This window comes from Theobroma cacao, chromosome 4, assembly GCF_053813885.1.
Source record: "Theobroma cacao isolate CCN51 chromosome 4, ASM5381388v1, whole genome shotgun sequence".
In the NCBI taxonomy this organism is placed as follows: domain Eukaryota; kingdom Viridiplantae; phylum Streptophyta; class Magnoliopsida; order Malvales; family Malvaceae; genus Theobroma; species Theobroma cacao.
Window position 1 is genome coordinate 24,678,694 of NC_142642.1, and position 13,558 is coordinate 24,692,251.

At 32.1% G+C, this 13,558-nt stretch overlaps 1 protein-coding gene across 3 annotated transcripts; it reads left to right on the top strand.

The window, feature by feature from the left end:
- The first annotated feature begins 1,515 nt into the window (after positions 1-1,515).
- Positions 1,516-8,157, top strand: LOC18601578 (DUF1336 family protein (DUF1336)). Of its 3 annotated transcripts, none has more exons than XM_007032563.3 (10): positions 1,516-1,984; positions 3,327-3,626; positions 4,111-4,194; positions 4,617-5,096; positions 5,532-5,667; positions 5,794-5,956; positions 6,147-6,275; positions 6,841-7,035; positions 7,492-7,614; positions 7,792-8,157. In XM_007032563.3, exons 2-10 carry the CDS (start codon positions 3,350-3,352, stop codon positions 7,903-7,905), a joined length of 1,701 nt encoding a protein of 566 aa, XP_007032625.2. In that variant the 5' UTR covers positions 1,516-1,984; positions 3,327-3,349; the 3' UTR covers positions 7,906-8,157. The 3 variants fall into 3 exon arrangements, with proteins under 3 accessions (XP_007032625.2, XP_088662033.1, XP_088662032.1); XM_088805907.1 differs by lacking the exon at positions 1,516-1,984 and adding an exon at positions 2,698-2,720; XM_088805906.1 differs by lacking the exon at positions 1,516-1,984 and adding an exon at positions 2,778-2,950.
- Positions 8,158-13,558: the final 5,401 nt, after the last annotated feature.

The following is a 13,558-nucleotide window of genomic DNA, read 5'->3' on the forward strand; positions in this document are numbered from 1 at the left end:
AATAAAAAATACTTGAAAACAATAATATCGAACTTTTAATACTTAGATGATAGATTTATTTAATATTTATCAGTTGTAATTTAATATTATTTTTTATCTATATATTTTTATTTTGCATAAACTTGAATCCATAGTATTTAGACATATCTTTTATACATTAATGTTTAAATTTCAATAATTATCTATTCAATTCCTTGAATAAAATAAAAAAAAATCAAGAAGGTCTACTCGTTTATCAATATACATAGTACACAGTAATCATTGAATAAACTAATTAACTAAATTTGACAACCTTTAACCATTCATTTTATATATAAAAGACAGATGCTACTAAAAATTAGTAAATATTTTATATTGATAGGATCTTTACATTATATTGTTGCCTTATATTTTACAACGACTTATCTTAATTTGCCATTAGTATAGGTTATATACTTTGTTATTTTTTAATATTTTATTATATATCTAACAATCTTTGATAGAATTATTATCTTATTTAGATAAGTACTATTTTCTAACTATATATGTAGGTGTAGATTTCTAGTAATTGAAACCAAAGCAAATAACTATTTTCAATTAATACTAGTTTATCTTTTCCTCTATTAGCAAGAATTATATATTCATGCAGTTTAGTAATATAATATAGCACAACGATAGAACCCAAAGAAATAGAAACAAATGTATATGGCAAAAGGAAAAGCAAACTGTCACCATAATTAGACATATCTAACAATTGTGTAACAGTTTATATTTCCTTAACATTTAGCGAAGTAAAAGTCCTGTATTTAGAAAAGTTGATGTACATCATCTGATAAAAATAGAAACCTCTAAATCACAAATGTTATTTATTTTGTTTGAACAATATATTTTTAATAAAAAAAATTACTGAATATTTGACAGGATTATTTTTTTCTTTAGTTAAGTATTGTTTTAAAACCAAATATTTATGAGTAACTTCTAGAAAAATTCAAATAAACTCATATACTTTTATTACATTCAATCAAGCCCTTATATTTTTATTTTCAGCTAAATAAGCCTCTATATTTTTATTTTTAGTCAAATAAACTTTTATAACTAATGGTTGACTTAGTAAAAATATCATTTGTTATTTTATATAAAATGTGAAATATTAAAATATTATAATTAATGATAATATGTGATGTTGACATACCATAATTAATAATGACATAATATGTTAATTTAGCATGATAACATAATTATGTGATTTTTTTATTTTTCATATCAATATCATGTCAGTATTATGTAAATATAAAATAATAAATATTATTTTTATTAATGATAATTAATTAATTATTAATTATAAAATTTATTTAATTTAAAATATAAATATAAATATTTAATTAAATATAATAAAAAATTTATTTAAATATTTTTAAATAATTTAACAACTTATTTGATAATGCTTTCAGTTTATTTCTTTTGAAGGAAAAAAGATAATACTTAGCAATCATTACCTGACAAAAAATGCGTCTCCAACAAACACATTGTTTACCCAAGAGAGGATGAGATGGCGTGAAGGCAACACTAACAAACCCAACGAGGAACAGAAAAAGAGAGCAAGCTTTAAAACGGCCAGCTCCATGTCTGTATTACCAACAACACATCCAGAAAAGGAAAAGAGCTAAATTCATGGAGGAATAATCCCAACTTAGAGAGAACCCCTTCCCTCCATTTTCTCTTTTTTTCATCTAATTAACCCCTTAATTAACCAAAAAAAAACATATCTTCTTCTTCTTCTTTTTTTTTAAGCCCTATAAATTCTCTCCTCTCTTTGTTTTGCTCTCTTTAACAGCTTGATCTTCTCTGCATTTTACCTGGATCCGACCCGACCTGAATGTGTTGACATATCTCTTTCCCGCTCTGTCTCCCTTTCTCTGCAGAGTCTCTCTTATTCGAGAGATCCCATTGCTGGAAAAAGGCTGGGGCCTTTATTATTTTTTTATTTGGTTTCTTTGTTTTCAAGGTATTTTATTATTTGGTATTTTATCTTTTTAGCTGTTGCTTATGGTGGCTGAATGCATTAATATTGGTTTCAACGTTGGTTTTTTGTATTAGATTTTCTTTGGCTTTTGTTTTGTATTCCGCAGCATATGTGTTGGTTTTCATTTAATTTTCAATTTGGATTCAAAGTTTGCTGGTTTTTCTTTTTCTGAGTTTTGTTTACAATCTGCGTTACCTTTTATTTTTATTTTCTGGGTAAGGATATCCGCTTTTGAATGTCTCAACATATCGTTGATTTCATACCAGAGAGGCTGTATTCTTTTATAATACAGCTTGTGTGTTCTGTTTTTGCCAATTTGGATTCAAAATTTCTATTTTCTTTACCCTTTTCTTAGAAATAAAATATGTTGTTAATAATTCTTTTTCTTATGTCGTTTTCATATAATTTTTATTCGAACATTGTCTTGTTTCCTTTCGATGTCGACAAATTTCCTCCCTTTTTTTTTTAGGTGTGAAAACAGAAATTCTTTTCTAATTTAGATTGTGTTGTATCCTATTTCTCGGGTTCCATTTTTAGATTCAATTTTATTTTTTTAAAAATTATTTTCTCCTTGTTACCTGCTAATCTATATACATATTATACATATTTGTGGTATAAAATTGTGTAGCTCTCAGTTTCCACTGTCAGATATGGTTATTTGAGCATTTTATAATCCCTGTCTGATGTGGGGCAGATTTCATTCATTTTAGTTTTGGGGGTACATCATTCTTTTTTAAAACGTTTTTGTGTAGTTGTCCTCAATCCTCTTCGTTTGGTCTCTTTAATCACTGGATGTGGAGCCTATATCTGTCTTTGCTTTTCAGCTTTTCCGTCTTGTATTTCTTGTTAAACTTCGAACGGGAGCTGCTTCCAGTTTGAGCAGGGGTCCTCCTGACCCTGATCATCCTGTCAGAAATTATTTGTTTTGTTGATTTTGGATTTTATCAGGTTTTTCATTTTTTTTTTGACGTTTCAGTTTTTCTTCTTAAAATGGTTTATCTGATTTAATGAATATAGCTGGTTTAGGCTTTTAACTACTAAGCTCTAGAATCCTTATGAAAACTTCTTTTGGGTTCTCAATTCAGTTGTTTAAATCTATTTTAGTTTGATAATATGTGCTTTTCTGTCTGCTAAGGAATTCGATGTTATGACCATGACGGTTCCATATATGTTCACCTATACAAACATTTTTTTAAAACAAAAAGAAACTGATCATGTGATAATGCCTACCATTAGTTGCAAGTTCTTTGCTTTTCGTAGAGCAGCTTAGGCTTCCTGCAGAAAGGTTGGAATATCTGATGTAGAAAATATTGGTTGTTAACAGGGTTCTGTCACTAAGCAGTCTTAATGGGGAGTTGTGTATCAACACCTTCTAAAAGAATCAAGACACAGAAGAGGCACCGTCGTCGGTCCAGAAAATGCCATGGGAAGGTTTCTGGTTCTATCACAGATGGAACCAAGAAAAGGAGTAGTGATGCTCGAGTAACGGATATAGCTGTTAGCGAATATGTACATATGGATTTTGAGAAAGGTGCAACCACTACTTGTAGAAGATCTGAAGTTTCAAACTCGACATTCCATCTCACCCAGTTGCAGTGGCATCTTAGCCAAATTGATGCAAATGGTAGGTCCTTTCTTTTCTTCAATATTAATATCTTTGTAATACATTTTGCTAAAGAGTATAGAAGGTTATGAAAAACTTCTGAAGAAAGGGTGTAAAACTTTTTTCCGAAGGGACTTCTTATTTTCTTGAGTGCTATAACTTTCCATTGTCTCTCGCCATATATGTCACGTAAGAAAGGATTCTGATGACTGGCACTAGTCTAAGATGACAGTATAACAAATGCATTTTGGTACCCTTTTTCCTTCCAATGAACATCTTATTCTATGCAATGACATGTCTCAGAAAAACATTTTTTATCTTGTGTTTTCTCTGGTGTTTTGAGTATACATTTCCTTTGGTTGATCAGCAAAATTTCATTCATTTTTTTGAAGTTTCCAACCCTCTAGCTAAGATGATTTTGTTTTTGTTTCTTTACCACAGATTTATAGTACACTGTGGCCAGAAAAGAATTTTGAAATTGACCAAAGAAGTTTCTTTTTTGCAGTAACTTGCCAAGAGGATGCTTGGTTTGATTCAGTCAGTATTCTGGAATCCGATTCAGATGATGATTTCATCAGCGTTCATGGAGGTAATAAAAGATTCAACCTTTCCTTGATTGTATTTAAAGGGTACTGCTTTCTTTAAAAGAAAGTAAAGCATGATTGCATAGCAATGCAGTGATTTGGAGCAGAACTATCAATCACCATATGTTGCAAGATAAAACTAATAGGCATTATCTGGACTATATTTTTCTGCATCTGCTGAATTTTAGACAATATTGGGGCTAATATATCACATAGTTATGATTGCTAATTTCCATATTTAAATAATAGATAAAATGTGTTTTTGGTATGTTACGTTATGTAGTCTGCCTTGTTTAGTACACTACATTGCAAGCTGTATATGTTGTTGAGTGTGTAGTTATATATTGCTGATTTGGACAGAAAAGGGAAAGATTTAATCATCTATGACAATCTTATGTATGTAATTTGTCTTGATTTTTCTTTCCAGATGGTTTTCCATCAGCGGGCAATGCAATTGGGAATATATCGAGTGGTCAGGTGCTTCAGTATGAAAGCTCTTCATGCTTTGTGGATGGCAAGTGTAAATATGAAGAATTCCATGAAAGTTATTTAAAAATAGATGGAGGTAAAATGAGCAAAGATGATTTCAAAGAATCAAACCGATTTTCTCTTATTAGTAATCAGGGTCATGAGCTTTCGCACTTTGCGAGTGCCGATGATATTTGTAATAGGAGGAAGAAAGTATTAGATCATCCTTATGGAAGCTTTAAAGGTCTGAAAGAGGATAGGCATAATTCTGAAGAGAAAATCTTAAGATCTGGCTTATCCAGAATGGTTCCTTCTGTGAGTTTCAATGAGAAGATTTTGACATCAAGTATGGCTCCACAGTCCCAAAAGAAAAAATCAGCAGTTTTTAGGCTTTCTTTTAAGAGGAGATCATGTGATGGAGAAGACAAACTTGAAGAATGTAAGTAATTTCAGTTAATTATATTTCTGATGAAAATTTTCTGATTTATATAAATTGATAGATGTTTGCACTGCATTTTGGCAGAATTTCTACCCTTCTTTTCTGGTCATGTAATATATGTATATATATATATATATATATATATATATATCTTTTATTTTTTAATTGGGGGAGAGGGGATTCGAACTTGCTCTTTAGGCAAGGGGATCATGCACCAACCAATGAGCCAAATGCTCTGGTGCTGGTCATGTCATGTCATGTAATATATATATTTTTTATAATTGGGGCAGGAGGGATTCGAACCTTGCTCTTTAAGCAGGGGGATCATGCACCAACCAATGAGTCAAATGCTCAGATGTCATGTCATGTAATATATTGATTGTATTTTCTTTCAAGATTTTATGTACAATTTCAACTTCATTGATGTATATACAGGTTCATCAAAACAATTTTTATATCGTCCCAGAGCAGGATACATAATTCCATGTAGCAAGGATGAGAAGCCAAATCCAGGATGTTGGTCTGAGATTCCACCGTCAACTTTTAAACTTCGAGGCGAGACCTTTTTCAAGTATGCTAGTGATTCTCACCCTTGATTTGTAGGCACTTATATTAGTTGTTATTATAAAGAAATTCACACATATATTTCTATGCCTTTTAATTTTAACTATTCATGGTTGATTAATTTGCCGTACAGAGATAAGCGAAAGTCCCCTGCTCCTGATTACTCCCCATATACTCCAATAGGTGTTGACTTATTTATCTGTCCAAGAAAGATAAATCACATTGCTCAACATATTGAGCTTCCTAATGTGAAAGCAAATGGGAAAGTCCCTCCTCTTTTAGTTGTTAATATTCAGGTATGTTTTGGAGTAATCATGTAGTGTACAGTTCTATGCTTTTTGCGGTTATTGCTTTTTCTCCGTTTTAATCATTGTGGCATATCTTGGTGGGCTGTTGGACTGCAATTTCATCCATCAAACCACAAAAAATCCCTGCCAGTAATTTCTTATATTGTATCTTATTATCATCTTGTGTGTCCTGTTGCAGTTGCCTACTTATCCAGCTGCAATGTTCCTTGGTGATAGTGATGGTGAAGGAATGAGTCTTGTTCTTTATTTCAAAGTTTCTGAGTATTTTGACAGGGTCATCTCTCCTCAATATCAGGAGAGCATCAAGGTAACATAATAAAAGTAAAATTTCTCTTTCTGAATGAGTCCTGTATTTAATTCTATAATATTCAGATCATGCACTCAGCCTGTTGTAATTCCATAGCTTGCAGGACTCACTATAGCCTGCAGCATAATAAGAATAAGCATTGTTAATATCTGTAGTCACAGTGTCCTTAAACAGAATGTGAGATGAGAAGATTCTGAGCTATTCCTCTTTGCTAATAGAGAATCCACTTAGGAGATTGAATTAAAAGCTCTTATTTGTTTGGGTACTATTTCTTTGCATGCAGATGAAGAATGAATGTGCATATGTAGCATCTCTGTCTTGGCATGCACATTCATGCACTCTTGTTTACTAGCATATTTTGTAGTTCTAGAGTAGTAGTTAATGTGAAAGATGAACATTTGATAAAAAAAAGAAACAGAAAAACAGAATCTACTTATCTTTTTTTTGAATCAATGTTATATTGTTTCCTGTTTACCAATTGTTGTTTGTAACCTAATTTATTCATTCCTTATTGCCTCCTTTTTCCACTGTGTACTATCGGCTAAAAGTTTCTCATTTGCTCCAGAAATTGGTTGATGATGAGATGGAAAAGGTTAAAGGTTTTGCAAAAGAGTCTACTGTTCCCTTCCGAGAAAGGCTAAAGATCATTGCTGGGTTCGTTAATCCTGATGATCTCAGTTTGAGTTCCACAGAAAAGAAGCTTGTAAATGCTTACAATGAAAAGCCAGTTCTCTCACGCCCGCAGCACAACTTTTATAAGGTATGGCATAAGTTTCTACTTCGCCCATTGGGTCTATCAGTGTTTAGTGAGATGAGCGCACTATAATTAACCCAAATTTTTGTCCTAAGACATGATTTGGACACACAACTCATGTAGTTTGGGGGACACATATTAACTAGTGCTCTGAAATTCTAGGCTAATCCAAGAACATTAGATACTGTTTCTAAACAAGAATTCACACACTACATGAGATAATTCCAATGGGCTTCAGTGTCTTCCATTCTTGAAGCATACATAGCAAACTCTAAGTCTGTTCCAGAGTCATGATAGTATAAAACCTTTTCATTCAGTTCCTCTGCTTGAGTTGTTTTTAGCTTGTCTGAATTTAGAAAGTGCATACACCATGCATGCATCCATAGACAGTATTTTGTAACTACCATGATCACTAGCAGTATAGAATTAGTTATGAGATTGTTGATTCTCTTTCTCTTGCAGGGCCCCAATTACTTTGAGATTGATTTGGATATTCATCGGTTCAGCTACATATCAAGGAAGGGACTTGAGTCATTTCGAGATCGTTTGAAAAATGGAATACTTGATCTGGGTTTAACCATCCAGGTAAGACAACAATCTGATTGCATTCATCGTGTGGGCGCTATGCACCAATCAATGACTGGTCATCAATAAATCATAAGATAATAAATAACATCAAGGAAACTGTAATCTTGACAACTTCCTTTAAGCAACCTCTGAATGTTATACCTTAGTCTAATGGTCTTTGCATTCTATTAACAGGCACAAAAACAAGAAGAACTGCCAGAGCGAGTGTTGTGCTGTTTGAGACTGAACAAGATTGACTTTTCTGATCATGGCCAAATACCTACACTTGTGACTGTTGATGATAATTGACATGATTGCTAAGGTGCAAATATGGCTGTTGAAGATTTAGAAACTCTGGTATGGAGGATCAAGATGCTCATTCTGTACAAGCTCAAGTGTCAACAATTCCAGCCTTAACAATGTAAGGAAAAGAAAAGGAAATCTTTACTGCAAATATATTGATGTAAATTTTTATACATTTGCTTTTGTAATACCATCTTTCAGAAATGTCACACAAATTTACTATGAATCTAGTACCTTTGACCTTTTCCATGCCTGCTATTTAGAGAATCAATACATTGGCAGTAAAAACTCGGTAGTTATTCTAAAATGTGTAAAGCACCCGAGCATTTGGCTCATGGATTGGTACATAATCCCCTTGTTTAAAGAGCAGGATTCGAATCTCTCTTTCTCCAATTATAAAAAAAAAAAAACTCTAAAATATGTAGAGTTTGCTAAATTATCACTGTTGATTTATTAAGTAAAATATTAGTTTAAGGACTCCCTCAAAACCAATTCCAGGGAAAACTTATCTTAGTTTAGGGTACAAATCATGCTAATCATTGTTATTTAGTATTAACTTAATTGAAAAAGTTATAGGAAGAATGTCTTTTTTATTTCGGAAATACACAGTTCTTGTTGACAAGGTTGAAAGCTTTCTTTGAAATCATGCTTATTTAGTGGATTGTAGGGTGCCCAATGTGGTAAATTAAACATATTTTGTTAATTAATGAAGAAATTGTAAGACATTCCCAAATGTACATATAAAACATGTTCACATATGAAAATCACAGAGCAAAATGGAAGCTGAAAAGTTGAGATCATAACATTTAACTTTCAGCCATAGCAAATAGTCCAACACGAACTTCTTTATGGGTTCTTCCAACTCAATAGCAACTCACAATGATAAAGATCGGGCACTCAGAATTGTCTAAGTTGGGGACTCGTGATTTGTCCTTTTTATAAATAGAATTTCTCCCACGAAAGCGATAGCTGCTCTCTCAAAATCAGAAAATTTCCAAATAACAAGCTGTTATCACAATCCCATTAAAACTACCGTTTATAATGAATATTAATTATTCCGTTAATTGTAGAATATAAAACTCAGGACCACTTAATATATGGAACATCTAGAATTTGAATTTTAAAAATTCTAACATTTTCCCACTTGGTTTGAACTTTTATTACACAATAATGTTCAAAACACAGTATTCTTATACCTTATATGCTTAAACAGAAAAATAGAATTACATGAACCATCGTGATAAGTCCTCTTGTAAATAAGGATTAGCTTCCATGTACTACAATGCAATTTTCCTCTTTCTAATAAACTTCCTAAATATGATATATTATTTTATGAATAAACCCCAAATGTTTATTTTGGATCCTTAAAATATTTATTGTTCTCAAACATAAAATGTATACAATCAAATATGAGAAAACACACTAAAATTCAGAGTCTTGTTACAAAGAAAATGTGCTAGCATCTTAACTCAAATAGTAAGTGACAAACCGATACTCAATCCCATTTTCACTACATGATTCTTGAACATCTTTGGTGGCATGCCTTTCATCAAAGGATTTGCTATCATCAACTCGATATGAATATGTTCAATAAGCATTTCATTTGCTTTAATGTGTTCTTTGATAACTAAGTACTTAATGTCGATGTGCTTACTTTGACTTCCACTCTTGTTTTTCTTAACAAAGAACACAGCAACTAAATTGTCAGAATACATCCTCAATGGATTAGAAATAGATTCAACGACTTGAAGCCCATAGATGAAACTTATCAACCAAATACCCTACGATGAAGCCTCAAAATAAGAAACAAGCTCAACTTCCATGGTAGAAGCAGTAACTAAAGATTGCTTTGTGTTTCTCCAAGATATAGCTCCCCAACAAGCATGAAGATATATTCAAACGTTGACTTTTGAGAATCAACACAACTAGCAAAGTCTACATTCGAATATCCAACAACTTTCAAGATCTCAGATCGTCTATATGTAAGCATAAAACTTTAGTCCCTTGAAGGTACCTCATTGCCTTCTTTGTAGCCCCCCAATGATATAAGCTTGGATCACTTTAATATCTTCCCAACATTCCAACTACAAATGCAATGTCTAGTCTGGTACAAACTTGAGCATACATTAGGCTTACAACAGTTAAAGCATATGGAGTGTTTTTCATTTGTTCCCTCTCAAGTTCATTTTTAGGGCATTGGTTTAAAGAATATTTATAAGTTTGGAAACCAATTCAAGAAGTATAGATAAAATTGAGTTAAACATCAATTTAGGAGTATTTGAAACATAAATAAAGGTTGTCAAAGATTCTAAAACAAACTCATTTTTATATTTAAAAAACCTCTTGAAAACATTTAAACTTCAAAATAATCCTGATCTATTGATACATTGACTCCATGTATCGATAGATTGTCCCTTATATCGATATATTGCCTCAATCTATCGATAAATACAAAGTATAATGCATTTCCAACTGTTTTATGTTGTATCTATTGATCCATTAGTGCAATGTATCGATAGATTTGTTACAAAATACAACTTTTTAGCTTATAACTCACCACTAGGACTTCAACCAAGACTATTATTAATCAATAGTCAAATAATCAATATTCAAACATCATATAAACATCATCCATGATACAAGTTCATCATATTAGACATCAAGTCAAGCAAATCATGGAGCATTAGCCAAGGACAACCACATCACCTACTGTCATCACAATAGACCAGTCTGGTTCACATAGACACCGACCAAAAGAAAAGGTAGCACTCAAGCAACTAACAATACCTAGCGAGTCTCGAGAAAATGCCTCAACTAGCTCAAGCTATAAATCATTGTGAGTTTTGGGATATAACCTCAACCAACTCACCAAAACTCATTGCGCACAATGGCTAGTGCCTACTGCCACTAACTACAAGTCCTTATCCCAATAGGCTTCAACAACCAAATTACAATAATCAAATGTTTAAAATATACATTCAATCAAAAGGTGAAAACCTATCACCAACATATTATAGAGATTGTGACATAACCACAACTAGAGTTAATCAACCATATCAATAATCTCAAAATAAATGACCATAAATACCATGGCCTCACCAAGGATAAATCAATTATCACATTAACATTTAAAACATCAATCATAAATCAATCATAGAAAAATGAAATGTTTGAGATGATAAAACTTTGAAAGGCTTGTTCTTCATGCTCAAAAGTAATACATAGTAGACTAATATATTTAGTCTATAGTTCTCGTCAAAATATACTTGTAAATCTTTGTTCACAGCACAAACTCATTTGAAATTAATTCATATGCAAGGTTATAGAATAGCCATATTTAATTATACTAAAATAATTAAAAACACCTCATCTACCCACTTCAAAAAAGCGTGCCTTACTCTTTAGCATTTTTTGTGGAACACTCAGTTTTCTAAAAATTCAAACTTTCTCCACAACACTTACCATGAAGTTTTCCATTATTAGTACTTGATTCTATAACATAATCTTAGACTAATGATCATCTAATCCTTCCACAAATATTTTCCAACAACTCATACTCAACAAATCAATAGCTAATCTAGCTCTAATTAAAGGATTTAAGTCTAATACTAGCTGGAGTTTAAGACAACTCTACCTTGGTGAGCTTAAGAGTTCCAAAACCAACTCAAAACCTATGTTTTTCATGTATAAAAGAAATTTATGAGAATACATAAATTTCTAGAAATCAAACCTTAGATTTAAAGTTTAAAATAGTGAACTAAACCTTCCAATATCTTTTAGAATTAAAGTCCAAGCTTGAAATGACTTTTGAAAGCTAGAAATCCATATATTTTGTTGAAGATGAGATTTAAGAGAAAAGAAGAAGAATGACTAGGTTTTCAAGGAAAAACCATATTTTTACCAAATGGAGAAAAGTTTGAGGTTTTAGGGCTTTTTAAATGAGTGAGAACAAACCAATATGCCTCATTTTTTTTCCAGTTTGAGTCCATTTTATCAATAAATCAGACCTATCTATCAATAAATTTGACTATCTATCAATAGATTGGCTCATCTATTCATATGTCTTTCAAAATCATTTTCTATGTTTGATTTATCGCTACATGATGAACATGTATCAATAGATTTTGCACAAAATGTTGTTTTTAAGTTCAAAGTCATTCCATTTGACCCTTCAATAGCCTTAACTTTCAATCAAACACATTTGGTTATCAAAAAATGAATTTTCTAAGTCAATATAGTCCAAAATTTAAGTTCAAAAACACCAAATTAATAGCTCACCAAGGTAGGTTACAAATCAAACCTAATTTAAGAAGTGGGGTTTTACAAGATAAGCTTTACTTGAAGAGACAAAAGACAAGCCACCGAAAAACGATCGTGAAAATCATGGGAATTAGTGTGCAAGAAGTTGACATGAATGTTAAACAAAAAAGAATAAGTACTTACATTCCATGGGATTTCCTACACAGTTTCATCATGAAGCATTTAGAATATGAACAAAGCATAAGTATTATGGCATTAGCAATTTATGAGATGGTCTTTTTAAAGGTTTTGGGACATATCGAGGTTGCTATGGTGGATTTTTTTCAAGCCAATTGAAAACAAACTCAATGTGTCACTAGCAATTTTGGCAAAACTTTTAGATCGCTAAGTTATTATCGACAAAATGGAGAAAGTTATTTGATTAGGTGTTTGTAGCTATTGCATATCTGGACCAAGAGCCACTTCGAATGTGAAAAGAGTAAGCTCCATGCACCATACACTTCCGACAACATTCCCATTAAGGAGTTTTTCTAAAGTGAATGGCTTGAGCAAAAACCCAAACAAGCATGGATTTCGAGACTCCGAAGCCTCATAAGATAGTAAATGGTATTGAGAGCACCGTGGATGGCCCATCAATCGGTATTGGACAATTGTGAAAGTGAGCTATCAGTTTCATTTAAGGCCATGGGTGGCAATCAGCTATGTCCCACTTATGGTATGGAGACAAGTTGAGTCTGAACAATTTGTCCCAATGACTCACAAGCTTAACCAAATTAAGTTTTCTTATGGTAACCCTAAAACATTAAAGAAAGTGAAAGAGATTACTAAGACATGGAAACAAACTTGTAGAATAAGTACAAGAAGTTTCATTGATGAAGTCACATTGGATTATTTAATGTAACACGCACGAAAAGTTAAAAACATTGTGCTCTTTTCTAAATGCAGCCCGTTTGCCATGCATATAATACCTTATTGTAAGATAGAATCAGAATTATGGAAAACAAACAATCAAGCCGGATGGATAAGATCAAGAAAACTAAAAAGGAAATGATGAAAAAATTGGCAAGGTTAATGGCAATTATGGCTATCGATAAAGGAAAGGGATTGCTGAAGTAACTTCTACTCCAAATGGTTCCCAATCTCAAGATGACGATAGAAAGGAATCTTTATATCCAAGAAGATTCGCTCCACTAGATACTAAAGCCATATGTCATAATGTATCATTCCTTAGAATACAACCTCCCATGAGACAATTATCGACTTAAAGGAACACTATGCTAGCTTTAAGTGCAAATTCTTATGACCCAATTCATATGCCTTATTTGGACGACCCTAATGAACAATAAGAATAAAAAGTAGATTTGGGGGTAGGACAAAAGTATAACCATTTGGAGGAATG

Bases quoted from the DNA above. Each gene is read 5' to 3' on its own strand.
- LOC18601578 (XM_007032563.3), top strand. From the start codon at position 3,350: ATGGGGAGTTGTGTATCAACACCTTCTAAAAGAATCAAGACACAGAAG. The intron at 5,097-5,531 runs GTAAGTAATTTC...ATGTATATACAG, and splicing joins AGAAGACAAACTTGAAGAAT to GTTCATCAAAACAATTTTTA. The intron at 7,036-7,491 runs GTATGGCATAAG...TTTCTCTTGCAG, and splicing joins CGCAGCACAACTTTTATAAG to GGCCCCAATTACTTTGAGAT.